Here is a 19,315-nt window from a genome sequence, read left to right as displayed (position 1 = left end):
CCCCAAAATGTTGAACTCTGTCTAAGAGGGTGAATTCTTAGTTAATGAATTTTCTCAAGGTTGAGTTGCTTGAACTGACTGTCATTAAACAACAAAGGGAAATCTTGAAGGATTTGACTATCTGAATGAATCCTTCCTGGGTTTTCATTGAGATCTGGCAGAGAAAATAGTAGCTAATTTTTCAAAAAGTAATAAAGCTCAGGGTCATTATTGCCAGTCATGCCCTGTGGGTGCCGGGTGAGTATTTTGAAGTGTTTAGGGAAACTGCTGAGAACAGTACTAGCTTCCCCCACACGCGGCATTTCCAGCGTTCCTCTGTGACCACTGGTGTGCTTCCAGCCTTCAACCCTTGTGCTTCAGCAGCCCCGTGTCCCTGGCTGTTGATGGCTCACTAGAGAGGAAAAGGAGAACCAGTTCTATATGCTGGCAGGTCCTTGTTCCATCTCAAATAGCACTCAGCACTGCAGTATTAAACTTATAAAAAAGAAAACTTGCATAACCAAACTGAACTGTTGATAAACAGATTTCATAGATGGGTTTTTTTGTTGTAGTGGATATCATCTAGGCCTGGAGCCACATGGCCACCCACAAATGACAAATTCTTCTTCTGATCTTGACACACTGATGACTTTTTACTATTTGGGGGGGATGCCTGTTTCTATTAAGATGTTGTTCATAAAGTCAGACTATACTGTGGCATTTTCTGTGCCAACTTGTGCTGAATTTTTACTTTGACTCCAAAGGCTCAGAGCAGATTGTGTATGTCCTTAGGTTTATCTTTTTTGTTTTTTTTTTTTAAGTTTTTATTTGGGTTCCCATTAGTTGACATACAACGTAATATTAGTTTCAAGTGTACAATGTAGTGATCCAGTCGTTGTATACATTACTCAGTGCTCATCATGATAGGTCTACTCTTACTCCCTGAAAAATCCTTTTTTTTTAAAAAAAGATTTTATTTATTTATTCACGAGAGAGAGAGAGAGAGAGAGGCAGAGGGAGAAGCCGGCTCCCAAGGAGTAGAGAGCCTGATGCAGGACTCGATTCCAGGACCCTGGGATCATGACCTGAGCTGAAGGCAGATGCTTAACCATCTGAGCCACCCAGGGGCCCTTCTTTTTTTTTTTTTTAAATGGCTCACTCTTTAAAGGAAAGTACCCCTTGAACTATTAGCCTGATATATTATAATTGCTCACAGTATTTGAACTGACCTTCATCTCTCTTTTTAAAAAAGGTAGCACATTTACAATAGTTGATGCTTTTACTAGGCAGTGGTCTTCCCTACTACTCCACTCAAATTGACCCAGGGAGGAGATGCCGGAACTGCCATCACATAGTATTGAGGAAGAGATCAAAAGTCTCAGGAAAATGAGAATATTAGCATGATTTTGTTACTTTAGACTAGATAACCTACCCCGTGGGAGGGCCTAGAAGATACTGCCTTCACTGAGGTGTTGAGGAAAGCACTCATGGTGGGGGTCTGATAACTGTTGAGCAGCTACGTCGTGGCTTCCTCCACATGCTGGCACCAACAGTAGGAGATGCTGCTGTGGAACTGGGCTGCCCACTTCTGGTAGGATGGTAGGGTTCCAAAATGGCAGACACCAGGTAAGGTACTCGAATGTCATATGGAAGGTCAAAGTGATTACCTGCAAGTCATGGGCCCCAAGACTTGAGAGGCAATCAAAGTGTCTTGCCTGGCAGGGATCTGTGGCAATAGTGAATAGAGCATGTGTTAAGGGATAAGAGAGGCAGAGACCAACGAGAATACTACTTGTATAACATCAAGAAAAAGTCAAGAGCTGGCAAGTAAACTTTAGATAATTCTCCACTTGCATGGAAAATCATGGTCCTTCATTAAGTTTCCAGCTCTCGGTTCACAATTCACAGACCCAGAGCCCGTGTTTTTGAAAGGAGACCATGTCCCTTGATAAGGGCTCTTAAAATATCAAGTAAATGCCATCCAACATGGTACGGCACACAATGGAGAAAGCAGAAATTCCACCAAAGTCTTATATTCTGGAGGTGACTACTGTGAATCTGATATGAGTATAATTCCTGAAATTTCTGAGACATAGGTAAATAGAAGGGTACGTAGATATATAGACAAAAACATTTTTTAAGAAATGAGACTATGCTATATTTTCTACTTTTATTAAAATAATTTTATGTGAAGTTAGTTGCAGAAGAAAGGAAAAGAAGGAATTTCTGAAGTTTAGAAAAATGTTTCTTTGCCATATGAGAGGAGATTTCTTAGAAGATTAAAAAATAAAGATTAAAAATACACTGAGGTTTGGGGCACCTGGGTGGCTCAGTAAGTTAAGTGACCGGCTCTTGATTTCAGCTCAGGTTGTGATCTTGGGGTGGTGAGATCGAGCCCCACGTTAGGCTCATGCTGAGAGTGGAGCCTCCTTGAGATTCTCTCTCTCCCTCCCCCTATTACCTCCACCTCTGCTCATGTACACACTCACTCTCTAAAAAAAAAATACATTGAAGTTAGAGTCATTTTTAATTTTATGGCTCAATTTTGAGAGCGTTAGTTTATTCACTACAAGAAAAAAAATAAACATGCTTAAACCTTTTTCCACCCACTCCTTCTACTCTATTTTTGTCAATTATAGTGTTATTTAGATATTGTGGAGGGTTATAACATTGGTATTCTCCTCTGTAACCATGATTATCATAATTACATAGAGTTAGTTTTTTATTTAAATCATTTATATGCTCACCACCAAGACTTTTAGCACAACTTCCCCATAGTGGATTCCTTTATTTTGATTCATCTGTTGAATGCTGAGATTTCATCACTAAATAATTTTTTCCAAGAAGGGCATATCATTGTTGTTGTATTCATTGCATTTTTGCATGCTTGAGAATCACTGTATGTTTCCTTATTTTGGGCTGGGCATAACACACTCTGGTGACCCTCTCTTCCCTAAAGCTTTGTACATAGTGTTCCAGTGTATTTTGGCACTAAGCATTGCCCATAACACAGCTTCTCTAGTCTTCTCTTGGTTGCCTGAATTTTATCCTCAAGTATTTTTTTTTTTCAAGAATGATTTGCGTTCAATAGTTTTAAGTTTTGTTATGGTATTCCTGAGCTGTTACTTTCCTCAGTGAAGAACAGCTTTTGTTGGTATACAGTGTGCTTTTTTTTTTTAACTTTTTATTGTTATGTTAATCACCATACATTACATCATTAGTTTTTGATGTAGTGTTCCATGATTCATTGTTTGTGCATAACACCCAGTGCTCCACGCAGAATGTGCCCTCTTTAATACCCATCACCAGGCTAACCCATCCCCCGACCCCCCTCCCCTCTAGAAACCTCTGTTTTTCAGAGTCCATCATCTCTCATGGTTCGTCTCCCCCTCTGACTTACTCCCCTTCATTCTTCCCCTCCTGCTATCTTCTTCTTTTTTCTTAACATATATTGCATTATTTGTTTCAAAAGTACAGATCTGTGATTCAACAGTCTTGCACAATTCACAGTGCTCACCATAGCAAATATACTCCCCAAAGTCTATCACCCAGCCACCCCATCCCTCCCACCCTCCACCACTCCAGCAACCCTCAGTTTGTTTCCTTAGGTTAAAAATTCCTCATATCAGCGAGGTCATATGATACATGTCTTTCTCTGATTGACTTATTTCACTCAGCATAACACCCTCCAGTTCCATCCACGTCGTTGCAAATGGCAAGATCTCATTCCTTTTGATGACTGCATAATATTCCATTGTGTATATATATATATCGCATCTTCTTTATCCATTCATCTGTCGATGGACATCTTGGCTCTTTCCACAGTTTGGCTGTTGTGGACATTGCTGCTATAAACATCGGGGTGCACGTACCCCTTCAGATCCCTACATTTGTATCTTTGGGGTAAATACCCAGTAGTGCAATTGCTGGATCGTAGGGTAGCTCTATTTTCAACTGTTTGAGGAACCTCCATACTGTTTTCCAGAGGCGTTGCACCAGCTTGCATTCCCACCAACAGTGTAGGAGGGTTCCCCTTTCTCCACATCCCCGCCAACATCTGTCGTTTCCTGACTTGTTAATTTTAGCCAATCTGACGGCTGTGAGGTGGTATCTCATTCAGGTTTTGATTTGGATTTCCCTGATGCCGAGCGATGTGGAGCACTTTTTCATGTGTCTGTTGGCCATTTGGATGTCTACTTTGGAAAAATGTCTGTTTATGTCTACTGCCCATTTCTTGATTGGATCATTTGTTCTTTGGGGGTTGAGTTTGTTAAGTTCTTTATAGATTTTTGGATACTAGCCCTTTATCTGATACGTCATTTGCAAATATTTTCTCCCATTCTGTCAGTTGTCTTTTGGTTTTGTGGACTGTTTCTTTTGTTGTGCAAAAGCTTTTTATCTTGATGAAATCCCAAGAGTTCATTTTTGCCCTTGCTTCCCTTGCCTTTGGCGATGTTTCTAGGAAGAAGTTGCTGTGGCTGAGGTCGCTACCTGTGTTCTCCTTTAGGATTTTAATAGACTCCTGTCTCATGTTTAGGTCTTTCAACCATTTGGAGTCTATTTTTGTGTGTGGTGTAAGGAAATGGTCCAGTTTCATTCTTCTGCATGTGGCTGTCCAATTTTCCCAACACCATTTGTTGAAGAGACTGTCTTTTTTCCACTGGACATTCTTTCCTGCTTTGTCAAAGATGAGTTGACCATAGAGTTGAGGGTCCATTTCTGGGCTCTCGATTCTGTTCGATTGATCTATGTGTCTGTTTTTGTGCCAGTACCATACTGTCTTGATGATGACAGCTTTGTAATAGAGCTGGAAGTCCGGAATTGTGATGCCACTGGCTTTGCTTTTCTTTTTCCACATTCCTCTGGCTATTCGGGGTCTCTTCTGGTTCCATCCAAATTTTAGGATTATTTGTTTCATTTCTTTGAAAAAAGTGGATGGTATTTTGATGGGGATTGCATTGAATGTGTAGATTGCTCTAGGTAGCATTGACATCTTCACAATGTTGGTTCTCCCAATCCCAATCCACGTTTTTCCATTTCTTTGTGTCTTCTTCAACTTCTTTCATGAGTATTTTATAGTTTTCTGAGTACAGATCCTTTGCATCTTTGGTTAAATTTATTCCTAGGTATCTTATGGTTTTGGGTGCAATTGTAAATGGGACTGACTCCGTGATTTGTCTCTCTTCTGTCTTGTTGTTGGTGTATAGGAATGCCACTGATTTCTGTGCATTGATTTTATATCCTGTTACTTAACTGAATTCCTGTATGAGTTCTAGCAGTTTTGGGGTGGAGTCTTTTGGGTTTTCCACATACAGTATCATATCATCTGCAAAGAGTGAGAGTTTGACTTCTTCTCTGCTGATTTGGATGCCTTTGATTTCTTTTTGTTGTCTGATTGCTGTGGCTAGGACTTCTAATGCTCTGTTGAATAGCAGTGGTGAGAGTGGACATCCCTGCCGCGTTCCTGACCTTAGGGGAAAAGCTCTCAGCTTTTCCCCATTGTGAATGATATTCGCTGTAGGTTTCTCATTGATGGCTTTTATGATATTGAGGTATGTACCCTCTATCCCTCTACTCTGAAGAGTTTTGATGAAGAAAGGATGCTGTACTTTGTCAAATGCTTTTTCTGCATCTATTGAGAGTATCATATGACTCTTGTTCTTTCTTTTGTTAATGTATTGTATCACGTTGATTGATTTGTGGAAGTTGAACCAACCTTGCAGCCCAGGGATAAATCCCACTTGGTCGTGGTGAATAATCCTTTTAATGTACTGTTGAATCCTATTGGCTAGTATTTTGGTGAGAATTTTTGCGTCCATGTTCATCAAGGATATTGGTCTGTAATTCTCCTTTTTGATGGGGTCTTTGTCTGGTTTTGGGATCAAGGTAATGGTGGCCTCATAAAATGAGTTTGGAAGTTTTCCTTCCATTTCTATTTTTTGGAATAGTTTCAGGAGAATAGGTATTAATTGTTCTTGAAATGTCTGATAGAATTCCCCTGGGAAACCATCTGGCCCTGGACTTTTGTTTGTTGGGAGATTTTTGATGACTGCTTCAATTTCCTTAGTGGCTATAGGTCTATTCAGGTTTTCTGTTTCTTCCTGGTTCAATTTTGGTAGTTGATACATCTCTAGGAATGCACCCATTTCTTCCAGGTTATCTAATTTGCTGGCATAGAGTTGCTCATAATATGTTCTTAGAATTGTTTGTATTTCTTTGGTGTTGGTTGTGATCTCTCGTCTTTCATTCATGATTTTGTTGATTTGGGTCATTTCTCTTTTCTTTTGGATAAGTCTGGCCAGGGGTTTATCATTCTTGTTAATTCTTTCAAAGAACCAGCTCCTAGTTTCATTGATCTGTTCTACCTTTCTTTTGGTTTTTATTTCATTCATTTCTGCTCTGATCTTGATTATTTCTCTTCTCCTGCTGGGTTTAGGCTTTATTTGCTGGTCTTTCTCTAGCTCCTTTAGGTGTAGGCTTAGGTTGTGTATTTGAGACCTTTCTTGTTTCTTGAGAATGGCTCGTATTGCTATATACTTTCCTCTCAGGACTGCCTTTGCTGTTTCCCAAAGCTTTTGAACCGTTGTGTTTTCATTTTCATTGGTTTCCATGAATTTTTTTAATTCTTCTTTAATTTCCTGGTTGACCCATTCATTCTTTAGTAGGATGCTCCTTAGCCTCCATGTATTTGAGTTCTTTCCGACTTTCCTCTTGTGTTTGAGTTCTAGTTTCAAAGCATTGTGGTCTGAAAATATGCAGGGAATGATCCCAATCTTTTGGTACCGGTTGAGACCTGATTTGTGACCTAGGATGTGATCAATTCTGGAGAATGTTCCATAGGCACTAGAGAAGAATGTGTATTCTGTTGCTTTGGGATGGAATGTTCTGAATATGTCTGTGAAGTCCATTTGGTCCTGTGTTTCATTTAAAGTCTTTATTTCCTTGTTGATCTTTTGCTTAGATGATCTGTCCATTTCAGTCAGGGGGGTGTTAAAGTCCCCCACTATTATTGTATTGTTGTCAATGTGTTTCTTTGCTTTTGTTATTAATTGCCTTATATAATTGGCTGCTCCCATGTTCGGGGCATAGATATTTACAATTGTTAGATCTTCTTGTTGGATAGACCCTTTAAGTAAGATATAGTGTCCTTCTTAATCTCTTATTACAGTCTTTGTTTTAAAATCTAATTTGTCTGTTATAAGAATTGCCACCCCAGCTTTCTTTTGGTGTCCATTAGCATGGTAAATGGTTTTCCACCCCCTCACTTTCAATCTGGGGGTGTCTTTGGGTCTAAAATGAGTCTCTTGCAGACAGCATATGGATGGGTCTTGTTTTTTAATCCAATCTGATAGCCTGTGTCTTTTGATTGGGGCATTTAGCCCAGTTAGATTCAGGGTAACTATTGAAAGATATGAATTTAGTGCCGTTGTATTGCCTCTAAGGTGACTGTGACTGTATATTGTCTGTGTTCCTTTCTGATCTATGCTTTTAGTCTCTCTCTTTGCTCAGAGGACCCCTTTCAATATTTCTTGTAGCGCTGGTTTGTGTTTGCAAATTCCTTTAGTTTTTGTTTGTCCTGGAAGCTTTTTACCTCTCCTTCTATTTTCAATGACAGCCTAGCTGGAGATAGTATTCTTGGCTGCATATTCTTCTCGTTTAGTGCTCTGAAGATATCATGCCAGTCCTTTCTGGCCTGCCAGGTGTCTGTGGATACGTCTGTTGCCAATCTAATGTTTCTACCATTGTAGGTTACATATCTCTTCTCCCGAGCTGCTTTCAGGATTTTCTCTTTGTCTCTGAGACTCGTAAGTTTTACTATTAGATGTCGGGGTGTTGACCTGTTTTTATTGATTTGGAGAGGGATTCTCTGTGCCTCCTGGATTTTGATGCCTCTTTCCTTCCCCACGTTAGGGAAGTTCTCTGCTATAATTTGCTCCAATATACCTTCTGCCCCTCTCTCTCTTTCTTCTTCTTCAGGGATCCCAATTATTCTAATGTTGTTTCGTCTTATCGTATCGCTTATCTCTCGAATTCTGCCCTCGTGATCCTGTAGTCGTTTATCTCTCTTTTTCTCAGCCTCTTTGTTTTCCATCTTTTGGTCTTCTATATCGCTGATTCTCTCTTCTGCCTCATTTATCCTAGCAGTTAGTGCCCCCATTTTTGATTGCACCTCATTAATAGCCTTTTTGATTTCGACTTGGTTAGATTTTAGTTCTTTTATTTCTCCAGAAAGCATTTCTCTAATAACTTCCATGCTTTTTTCAAGCCCAGCTAGTATCTTTAAAGTCATGATTCTGAACTCTAGGTCCGACATCGTACTAATGTCCGTATTGAGTAGGTTTCTGGCAGACGGTACTACCTCTTGTTCTTTTTGCTGAGGTGATTTTTTTCGTCTTGTCATTTTGTCCAGAGGAGAATAGATGAATGAGAGAACAAAATGCTAACAGGTTAACAACGTTCCCAGCAAATATACTGTATACAAATCAGAAAAGACCTGAAACCAGGGGAAAAGAAAGGGAAAGAAAGAAAAAAGAAAGAGAAAAAAAAGAAAAAGATAAAAACAAACAAAAACAGAACAAACCAAAAAAAACCAGAATATGATCAAATATGATCAGGCTAGTGCATAGATCAGTGACACACACTAGATTTTGGGTGTATTTTGGTCTGTTAGAAGAAAGTGCCTCCTAAAATTTTAAAGGAAGAAAGACTTATATATGTACAAAATAAGGGTTGATACAATGAAGGGATGGAAGATGATTGTAAAGATGAATATTATAAAAGGTTTTATAAACAGAATTGATACAATAAGAAGTTGCTTGAAGGAAGAAAGAAGAAGATTTAAAAAAAGAAAAGAAGGAAAAAAAAATGGGAGAGACTGTGATCAGGCAGGAGACTAGAACAAAGCCATACACTTGTGATTTAGGGTATATTTTGATCTGTTAGAAGAAACTGTATTTCAAAATTTTAAAAAGAGAAGAACTTATATATATTTATGCCAAAAATAAGAGTAACTACTATGAAGGGATAAAATATGACTCTATAAATGAAAAATAAAAAATGTTTTTTTAAAAAAGGATTGATAAGATGTTGGTTGAAAAAGGGAAAAAGAAAAATTAAAAAAAAAAAACAAAAAAGTTAAAAAAAATTAACTTTGAAAAACTAATGAATCATGGTAAAAAAGCCATGAATTCTATGTGCAGTATTCCCCTAGCGCTGGAGTTCTCCCGTTCTCCTTGATCGGTCAACTTGGTCTTGGCTTGCTGGCTGTTAGTGCTGATCTTCTGGGGGAGGGGCCTGTTGCCGTGGTTCCCAAATGTCTTTGCCGGAGGCGGAATTGCCCTGCCCTTTTTGGTCCGGGCTAAGCAAGCTGCTCGGGTTTGCTCTTAGGAGCTTTTGTTCCCTGCAAGCTCTCGGTACAGCCCTGGAGGACCAGGGTGAAAATGGTGGCCTCCCACTCTCTGCCTTGAGGAGCTTAGAACTCGAGGCCCCGCTCCTCAGTGCGCCCCCAGAGAAAAGCAGTCAATCACTCCCGTCTCCCCGGTCTCCGGTCGTACTCCGTGCTCACCCGGCCTGTGACCGAGCATTTCTATCTCTGGCACCCGACCCCGTGTGGAGTCTCCAAACCCAGCAGATGCCTGTGGTGTGCTCCCGCGCCGCTCCTCCCCGGGGAGGAAGGGGAGTCTCCCTGGCTCTGCTGCTTGTTGGGTCCCTGCTGGAGGCGCAGTGGCCCAACTGGGCCGCGGATCGCAGTTTATGGCAACCCCGAGCTAAGAGTCCGCGCCTCGGCTCCGTCTCTGCAGCCGGCTTCCCCGCTCCGATACCTGAGAGCTCTGCTGCACTCTGGCACCCCTGGCCTTTCTGTGACCCCGAGGGTCCTGAGACCACACTGTCCCACGAGGGTTCCACCCCCAGCTTAGCCACTGGAGCGACGTCCCTCAGCGGAGCCGACTTCTAAAAGGTCCGATTTTGTGCTCCGCGGCTCTAGCACTTGCCAGAAGCAGCCGACGGAGGCCCCCTCCCCCGCCGTCTATCCTCCCGAATAGCGCCTCGGATTCACTTCTCCGCATGTCCTACCTTCCAGTAAGTGGTCGCTTCTCTGTTCAGAGAGTTGTTGCTACTCTCTTCTTCGATCTCCTGTTGAGTTCGTAAGTGTTCAGAATGGTTTGATCCCTATTCAGGTGAATTCCTGAGACCAGACGAAATCCAGGTCTCCTACTCCTCCGCCATCTTGCTCCGCCCCCACAGTGTACTTTTTTGATACACACACTTAGCTCTTCGTTCACTAAAGGAAAAATTTCTGGTATATCTGCATGTACATGGGTTTTCTTTGGCTCTTTTCTCGCCACATTATCTTCTCTGTCTCTTTCATTATTTCAAGTCCCTTGTCAAGGCCAGTGATTTGATTTTCAGCCATGTTTATTCAGTTGATTGCTGTTTTTAATTTATAATTAATTTTGTGATCAGGTTATTTTAGTCCTTGGTTAATTCTGTTGTTTTATCTTCTCGTCTTTGGGCTCTTGTCCCATCACCCTCATGGTCTACCTAGGTCTCCCTGTCAACTCTAGTTTTTCCTGATTATGAAGGTGTATTTTCTTCCCTCAAGAATGGTGGGCCTTCCTACCTTTCTTCTGTGCTTTTCCCCCCATCCTACCTCTTTTTTTTAATGTTTGGGTTTTTTTTTTACTTGATGTAGTATTTTTATAGCTGTCCAGACACTTTCTCGTTTCATCTCACTTGGACGTTAAGTGAGCAGCACTATCCAGATCTTCTATTCACTTTGGTATAATATGCATGAATTCTCTCTGACTCCTTTTCTTGCCCTTATGTTCAGCCAGTCTGTCTTCCTCTGAGTTTTGGTTTGAGGGCATAGGTATTCTGTCACATTTACCTTCTACAGCTTGAGATTAGGATCAGAACTAGGAGGAGAACTTAGTTGGGGCTGTGAGCAACTCTTTGTTAGAGAAACTGGTATCTGCTATGTCTTTTAACATTTTACTCATGTCCTCCCTCAGGATTTGCCCTCTGTATTGGAGGGTTTTTTTCTTTTTGATTGGTAGCTCTGACGTCGATGCTTCATCAGAACCAGCCGTAATTTTTCACTTTCTCAGTTTTATTCATCTCTTTCCAGCAGCCATTTCTCCTCCATGCAATTACCCTCCTCGCCCTCCCCTTAGAAGATCTTCCCCGGTATTACTTCAGCTCAGCACTTCTGCCTCTGGGAGAAGGGACAGAGTGGTATGTCTCACCAGGTCAGAACCTCTCTTTCTTTCCTTGGCCACCACCATTTGACATGGATGGCCAGCGTGATGGCCCTGTTTCCTTGTGGGGTTGCTGCAAGTGAATGTTCTGTTGTTTTTAACCTTTGTTTTGTTCTTCTCACAATTTTTCATCTGTCTTTACTCAGAAGTTCCAGTGTCACGTGTGTTCACCATGAGGCAAAGGTTGCCTTGGAAGCCAGTTGTTCGCTTATTGCGAAGAGCATTTCAGCAGCAGCCGGGCGACTGACTGTCAGGGTGTTACGGGGAAGCTTCGTGGATTAAGATTGACACTGTATCGCCTAGGTAGCCTTTATATCTCTCCAAACTCTTCGACTTTCATACGTCTGTTCACTTGGAATTAGAGCAGCTACCGTTAAGTTATAAGTCACATCTATCCCCAGGGCTCCTAACTGGAGACTCCTTCCCCTTCTTCCTTTCCCAGCCAGAGCACAGGAGGCCTCTTTTTCTACTTCCTATAGTTTTAATCTATTCTTCTGTCAAGGCTTGTAGAATATAGATTTTGTAATTTGGTTCTATTTAAGGTTATTTTAGTTAGTATTTTTGTACCCGAAGTCCTTTTTAAAAATGTGTTGGATGCATTCTATCACTTGCATAATTTATGTTTCTGGTTTTGGAATTTCTGATATTGAGGTCTGTTATTGGGATGTATTGGTCTCCTATGGATTGTGTACTGAAAAGTAATGACTTGTTCCACCCCCTTTGGCTTTTTCTTTATGAGATTATTAAAAGGTGTTTGGGCCACATTTGTGAGTACTTATTTCACTGTAAAACAGTTACCAGGACTTAAAAACATATATTCCAGGACGCCCAGATACTTGGCTATCTAGTGGTTCCATCTTGGTCTTTCTCAGAGCCTGGAATGTACTTCTTTTTTTTTTTTATTTTTTTACTGTTATGTTAATCACCATATATTACATCATTTGTTTTGGTGCAGTGTTCCATGATTCATTGTTTGTTCATAACACCCAGTGCTCCACGCAGAACGTGCCCTCTTTAATACCCATCACCAGGCTAACCCATCCCCCTACCCTCCTCCCCTCTAGAACCCTCAGTTTGTTTTTCAGAGTCCATCGTCTCTCCTGGTTCGTCTCCCCCTCTGACTTACTCCCCTTCATTCTTCCTCTCCTGCTATCTTCTTTTTCTTTTTTCTTAAAATATGTTGCGTTATTTGTTTCAGAAGTACAGATCTGTGATTCAACAGTCTTGCACAATTCACAGCGCTCACCGTAGCACATACTCTCCCCAATGTCTATCACCCAGCCACCCCATCCCTCCCACCCCCAACCACTCCAGTAACACTCAGTTTGTTCCTGAGATTAAGATTTCCTCATATCAGTGAGGTCATGTGATACATGTCTTTCTCTGATTGACTTATTTCACTCAGCATAACACCCTCCAGTTCCATCCACGTCGTTGCAAATGGCAAGATCTCATTCCTTTTGATGGCTGCGTAATATTCCATTGTGTATATATACCACATCTTCTTTAGCCATTCATCTGTCGATGGACATCTTGGCTCTTTCCACAGTTTGGCTATTGTGGACATTGCTGCTATAAACATTGGGGTGCACGTACCCCTTCGGGTCCCTACATTTGTATCTTTGGGGTGGAATGTACTTCTGCTCTTGGACACTTAAATGAAGCCTCAGTTAGAATGAGGACATCATTGTCAGGTTGCAGAATGATATAGTCTGTGATGGAGGGCTGCACTTTCAGGGACTTCAGAACTTCAAAATTTCACTCTTGAACTTCATGTTTAGTGTGTGTTGTGGGGGGTAGCATAGTGGATGGCACACCATCTCCTATTTTGACCTACAAAAATGACAATTTCTACCTAATAGTTTCTAGGCAATAAAGCCATTTCCTCACCCAAACCCCAGCCATCAAGCCATCAAGCTCAGCATCTCAGGAGACTACAAGATGCTACCAGATACTTACACTTGAGGGCTATTCACTTCACTCCCCCAGAAGACATGCCAATCTGCTTTAATATATGTTGAGTGGATATATGTAGCCAGTATAGTTACCTGGCACACAGCCCATTGCTTTTGGTTTAGGGAACTGAAAGCTTTCCCTCCTATATTACAGGGAGCTCTTTAGCTGGCCTTTACTTAAGCAGGTTCCTTGGTGATGGTGCATCCTGTTCACCCCTGTAGGATATATCACCTTAACATAGAGACCTCACTGACCACTAAACATTCATCCTTGAGGATGCTGTATACTTTTACATCCTCCACATTTTCCATGATTTACAACCTCCTGATCACCATTAACTCCATTAGACATTATTGTCGGTCAACCTAAAGTATCTAGTAGTCCAAGATAAAGAAGATACCCTACTTCATGTTTACCATTGAGATATGCCTACAAGTAAAGGACTGAACTGGAAAAGCCAAAAAACTCTTTTAACATTTACTTACATGGAAGGGGCTAGGGACTGGTACAACCTGGAATTTAAACACAGATCCGCTTTGGTGATGGGCTTTGTGGTTATGAATCTCATCATTAAGATGCATTAGGGTTTTTCTTCTGGACTCTACCGTTTATTAGGAGAAGACATGTCTGCCAGATGATGCTAACAGCAAGGAGTCCCAGGCAAAGACCAGAAAGGGCTTATAACATTGAGAAGTTGGCCAAGTAGTGTTGGTTCAAGCAGACAAACCTGAGCTTATTTCACTTTAAGAGGTTCCGGCAACCCTGAGATTTATTCATTCATTAACTAGCATCACTGAGCAATGGGCCCTGACAAAATGACAAACTGCTAATAATTTATGAACATCTATCTTTATGCTCAAAATTCCACTATCTTTATTTCATTTGTTCCTAATTTTTAAAAATGAATAAACTGAAATCTGAGCATGGGCAGGGTCATTGATCAGTCTACCAGAGATCTTCAAATAACTCAGAGAAAGTTACTATAGAAGTACATTATTTAGAGCCTAGAATGAGGCAGCGCCATTACTAACGATCTCATAGCGACTTCTGGTCATATGTTTTTTCTTGGGGGAAGAATTCTGTAATCCTTCTGCCTTGATTACAGGTCAACTGGTTATTTTTCCCTAGAGCATGTAAAATATTTTGTTTTAAATCACACCCATTCTCTCCATTTTTCTGAGTCTCTTGAGAATCAGATCTCAGTAGTACTCTCTACCTCCATCTATTTCTTTTCAGTGTGTTAACATACTTAAATGATTTTAACTAAAACTTATAAATTTATTATAATAATGCTTCGTAGTGTAACACTGAATAGAAATAATAATGTGTCCAAGAACTAAAAATATTCTAATTCAATAATTCATAAACTCAGATGTCTGAAATTAATGCAGTAATATCAATACAATTTTAAATTCTCTCTTTTGTTGGGATTGACATTGTAGTTGTGTGAATCAGAGTAAAACATGCACATTAATTTTAAATAAAGAAAACTTTACTACTTGGTGTATAAGGAGAAGATGTGTATATTATTTTTTCTATATATTGCCAGCAGTAGAATAATAGGGAAGAAAGGTCCCTAAATTTGAAATAGACACAAATTCACTAGAATGTGTCTTTGTTCTCAGATGCAAAATAAATGTTTCTATATTACTTTATACATTATTTTGTTCTGGTAAATGTATATAATGAAAAGTGGTTATCCTTTCCTTTCTTCTCCATAGTATAATACATTTATAAGTGGTCAGACATTTCCTGTTCATTTTCTACTCTAAGAAAAATCACAGTAAGGAAAAATGCTGAAATCTGTGTTTATAAGCCCATTCAGTTTGTGTTTTTGCAATTAAAGGATGAGAATTTCAAATCTCAAAAGAAAATAACTTCTGAAATTTAGTGTAGCATGCACACATGGAGAAATGAATGCTATCGCTTTAAGATAAGGTAGTCTGGTGATTCATTGCACGAAACAAGAAACAAGATCGATTTGGAGCAGGCTCCTACTGTTAGCTTTTTTGAAGATGGATTCTCACGCCGAAAATAACACAACATATTCTAGATAGCAGCAGTTTTTTCCCTGAAATCCACCAAAACTGAAGAAAAATCCAAGTGACTGTTCTTAGCAGCTGTGTGGCCTGGAGTTCACTGGGGAAGCTGGCTTCCTGCAGTCCCCTATTCATCACCTGCTTCAAAGACAGCCTGGCTGGCTATAGTTTGCAGGCCAGGTAGGGTGCCATTGTGCACAGTCTGGGAGGATTAGTATCAAAGCTGCGGCAACCAGGCCCTTGGTCTCGGGCTGCCATTCAGTCTAGCAGGGAGAGGCTAAGACTGGCCAAGGTCACAGTCTCCAGTGTGGAGTGGACTGGGAAAGGATCCTGAGAATAGAATGCTCTTTATGAAATCATGGCGCAAGCTTGCAGCACAGCAGGTGCCCTTCTGGAACACATAACATCTGTTTATGTTGGTATACCGTAGCTGACAACGAGATAATAGAGCTTTGAAATTTATCATTTTATTTTTTAAAAAGACAACTGTATATACAATAATCCAGATGCGTATTTAGCTTCGAGCTTTTATTTGAAAATCATAAAGAAAACTGACCGATTTAATTGCTGCTTTTACGTGTATATATTGAAGCAAACAGCAAAAGCGTACTTCCTATTAACCATTTATAACCATTGCTGATCAGTAATACCCAAATTCTTGGGTAGGAAATACCTAGCATTCAACATAATTTTTTTCAATGTTCAGGCATTTATGTCAACAGATTGCAGAACGATTTCCTGAATATGCCCAACTGTCTTGGATATTAGGAGGTTTGGATAAAATCCCCCCCCCCCAGATGAGTATTTCAAGGGTGAGGTAATAATGACGCAAAAATAAAATTTTCAACTTGGACAAATTAGAGAAAAATTAAGCTGTCCATGAGTTGTCATGACGACAAGGATGTTCTGTTGATGAACTGTCCTCCTCATTGTCCAATCAGATAGTAGAGCTGAAGCTGGAGCATGAACAGGAGAAGACGCACCTATCACAGCAGCACAGCGCAGAAAGGGATAGCCTAGTCCGAGACCACGAACGGGAAATTGAAAACCTGGACAGACAGCTTCGCGCTGCCAATATGGAGCACGAAAATCAAATCCAAGAGTTCAAGAAACGAGATTCACAGGTAATTATCAATAATATTTGATAAAACGGGTATCTATTTTTAAAAAGTCATCAGCGTTTAGTGTTTTCTTATTATTGTTGGTGCACGCTGTTTGATCATTTGCAATACTGACATATAAATGTGATTTTTTTGTTTTCTTGTCCCCACCCCCCCCCCCCCGTTTTGAGGATGAATAAGGCTTTAACTACAGAAACCACAGGTAGCCAGATTAAAAATCCCATGGCGCGCTATAACTTGGCCCCTTTTTTATAATCTTGTCTCAGTTCCTTTCATGATGGATTTTTTTAAGGTATCTGCCCCTTACCCCTCCCCTTAGCCTCAGCAAATCCCTATGAAATATATCAGCCTCACTCCTTGCTTTTTGTTTTAATCTCTGTAGGTAATCAAGCAGCTGTTTTAATATTTGCTTTTCCTTCCTGGTGTTGCTTTTTTTTTTTATTAGACTCTATATTTGATTAGATCACTCAGATGGTAATTGATAAAAATGACTCCAGAGAAGGGCTATTTCCCATCAGGTCTGTGGCTTATTCCTACATGCGCATGCACATGCCTCCTAGCCTCCATCTCTGTAGTCCCTGTTGGAAGCCATTTGGCAGAATAACCCCCAGCTGTGGTAGCATTTGACTCTTCAAACTTATGGATGAAATGTGCACTGTCAGCATGGAAAATTATCTTTATAAATTTCAGATGAAAAAAAATCTTATTGGGTGTGTGCATCTTTGTGGTACAATAAGTTCTTTAGGGTATATATAATCAAAGGCCTTTAGTGTATCCTCTTGAGATTGCTGTGAAATTTTATTAAAGAAAAATTGAGGAGCAATTGATAACAAAAAAAAGATAATTTTCTTTTCTAATAAAACCATATCATATACGAGGTCTAAATACCTCTTTTTCCATTGAAATCCTAACCATATTATTCATACCACCCATAAGCTTCTTCCTAGTTATCCTGTCTCCCCAAATAATATAATTTTTAAACAATGAAATAAGCCTTCTATTTGTGATGACATGTGTTTAAACGATTTTATGATCATCTAAGCAATAAAAATACTACTGATTAAATAAGATGTTTATTTCTTGGGTGGAGGGCGGGAGGCGGTAAGGCAAAGAATAGGAGCTATTGGTTATTTTTCATTTGACCTTGAGTTGTCTTTTACCTTCGGAGAATGACTGGGGCACTATAAGTATACTCGGCACAGGTTTTTTTGTCAATAATATACATTTATAGGGAAACTCTTTTCAATTTGTTTTTTGGGGGTTTGCTAACTAAAAAGGTAGTCATTGTAGTAACCATGGTACCAGCAGAGTCAGGTGGTTCCTGCTCAATCAATGTGTATTATATTTTTGCCACCAACCTCATTAGAGCCTTTATAAAATATATGCTGATCTTCTGATTGTTAGCCGTATAATTTACTAAGAATATTTTCAAACTTATGTTCTCCTTCAAAGATGATGCTTAGCCTTACCATTGTCTTCTATGATAAAGTATTTGGGTCTGAGTCTGTTGTAGGGTGTGTTTGCAGAGTAAAATTGAATACTTGATACAATAAAATACACTAATTTATATAACTTCCTACTATTTTGGTGCTGTTGTGGAAAGCCGACAGTAGCGGAGGCCAAATTTAGAGGAAATCTTTGTGATTTTATATACGTCGTATCTGCCATATATAGGGTGCGGTTCATCCAATAACAAAAGGGAAATTTTAGAATTATTACATATAATTAAGCCTCAGGGAGAGTACAATAAGGTCCTAATTGAATTTCTTCTAATTGAAATAATAATTATGAGGACCATATGACCTCTTCAGATGCTGTAGCATTTGATTGTGTTTCTCCTATTTTGTGTCTTTCTTGGAACAATTGGAATTGCTGTCATGCGAATGATAGTAAAGCAATGGAAACTAAGGCTAAATGCATTCTTGATCTGAATGAAAATGATTTTCTGTGTAAGTTAAACTTGGTTGTTTTTAGAGAATGTATTTTTAAAAAATTTTGCCAGTATGTTATATTTTTAAAACCTTATCATGTATACCAAAATGCTAATAATTTGTATTTATTTTGGTTGTTCATTGAGGATATTAATTCAAAGTTTCCTTCAGGTATGATCTAAATTTTCATGCTAATAATTTGTATTTATTTTGGTTATTCATTGAGGATATTAATTCAAAGTTTCCTTCAGGTATGATCTAAATTTTCCAAATATATCTTTTCATGATTATGATTTAAATAGTGTAATGTATAATACCTTTGAAGTCCTGAGTTCAGTGCATAAATTTCAAAAAAAACAAGTGGACATATATTTTTTTAAAATAGAAGTTTTTTTTCATGTCATTGTTTCGTGGCTTGATACATGTGTGATGTATCTTAAATATTGGATTTGTATAATTTTTAATTTTAGATACAGAGAGATTTGATTTTCAGTTCACATTTGGCTACTCCCATTTAGCAATGGAGGCCATTTTGTAAAAAGGGCTGTTTGAAATACTTAATCAAAAGAGGACCAGTGAAGTACCTATTTTAGATACTATAGCTTTGCTTGTCGCTTTTTCCTCCATCAGATTGTTGAATGCAGACAAAATACTAGAAATCTACCTTTGGCTTCTTCCAAGTACATAATGTATTGTATACTGATCAGAAAACCATTATTGTAAAGTATAGTTCCCTACCATAAGGTGAATCATATATCAAACAGGAACTCCCTTTTGGTGAATATGCTGTATAATTATTACAGGTTAGTTGTTACCCAAGTAATTTCTGTTTTATGGAGAAATCCTAAGATACAGTAATGCAACTAAGGACAATTAACTATTTCTCTCATTTTATCTGGTGCATTTAGCTAATTATTCTATGCGTGTATTATATCTTTGTCATAACTTGATTTTCAATCAAGTAGGATATTTTATGTTGTGATGCTTACATTTGTTAAAATGCACATTAAATTTTACCACCCTCATACAAG

The 19,315-nt window shown here is 39.3% G+C and overlaps 1 protein-coding gene across 9 annotated transcripts in view; it reads left to right on the top strand.

Annotated features, from left to right (window-relative positions):
• The window catches only part of CEP112 (centrosomal protein 112), a 490,180-nt gene that overhangs the window by 207,456 nt on the left and 263,409 nt on the right, over positions 1-19,315 (top strand). For all 9 annotated transcript variants that reach the window (XR_003610708.2, XM_028112476.2, XM_088028176.1 and 6 more), the window contains one exon: positions 16,174-16,356. Coding sequence is in view for 8 of the 9 variants with exons in the window: in XM_028112476.2 (XP_027968277.1) it covers positions 16,174-16,356 (183 nt within the window). In the remaining variant the exon portion in view is untranslated. The remainder of the gene's footprint in view (positions 1-16,173; positions 16,357-19,315) is intronic.

The sequence above is a fragment of the Eumetopias jubatus genome, unplaced genomic scaffold (genome assembly GCF_037043125.1).
Source record: "Eumetopias jubatus isolate StellerSeaLion01/CBP00866 unplaced genomic scaffold, mEumJub1_p1.0 scaffold_10, whole genome shotgun sequence".
NCBI lineage: Eukaryota > Metazoa > Chordata > Mammalia > Carnivora > Otariidae > Eumetopias > Eumetopias jubatus.
The sequence above is the reverse complement of the archived record's forward strand: the minus strand, read 5'-3'. Positions and strand labels throughout refer to the sequence as shown.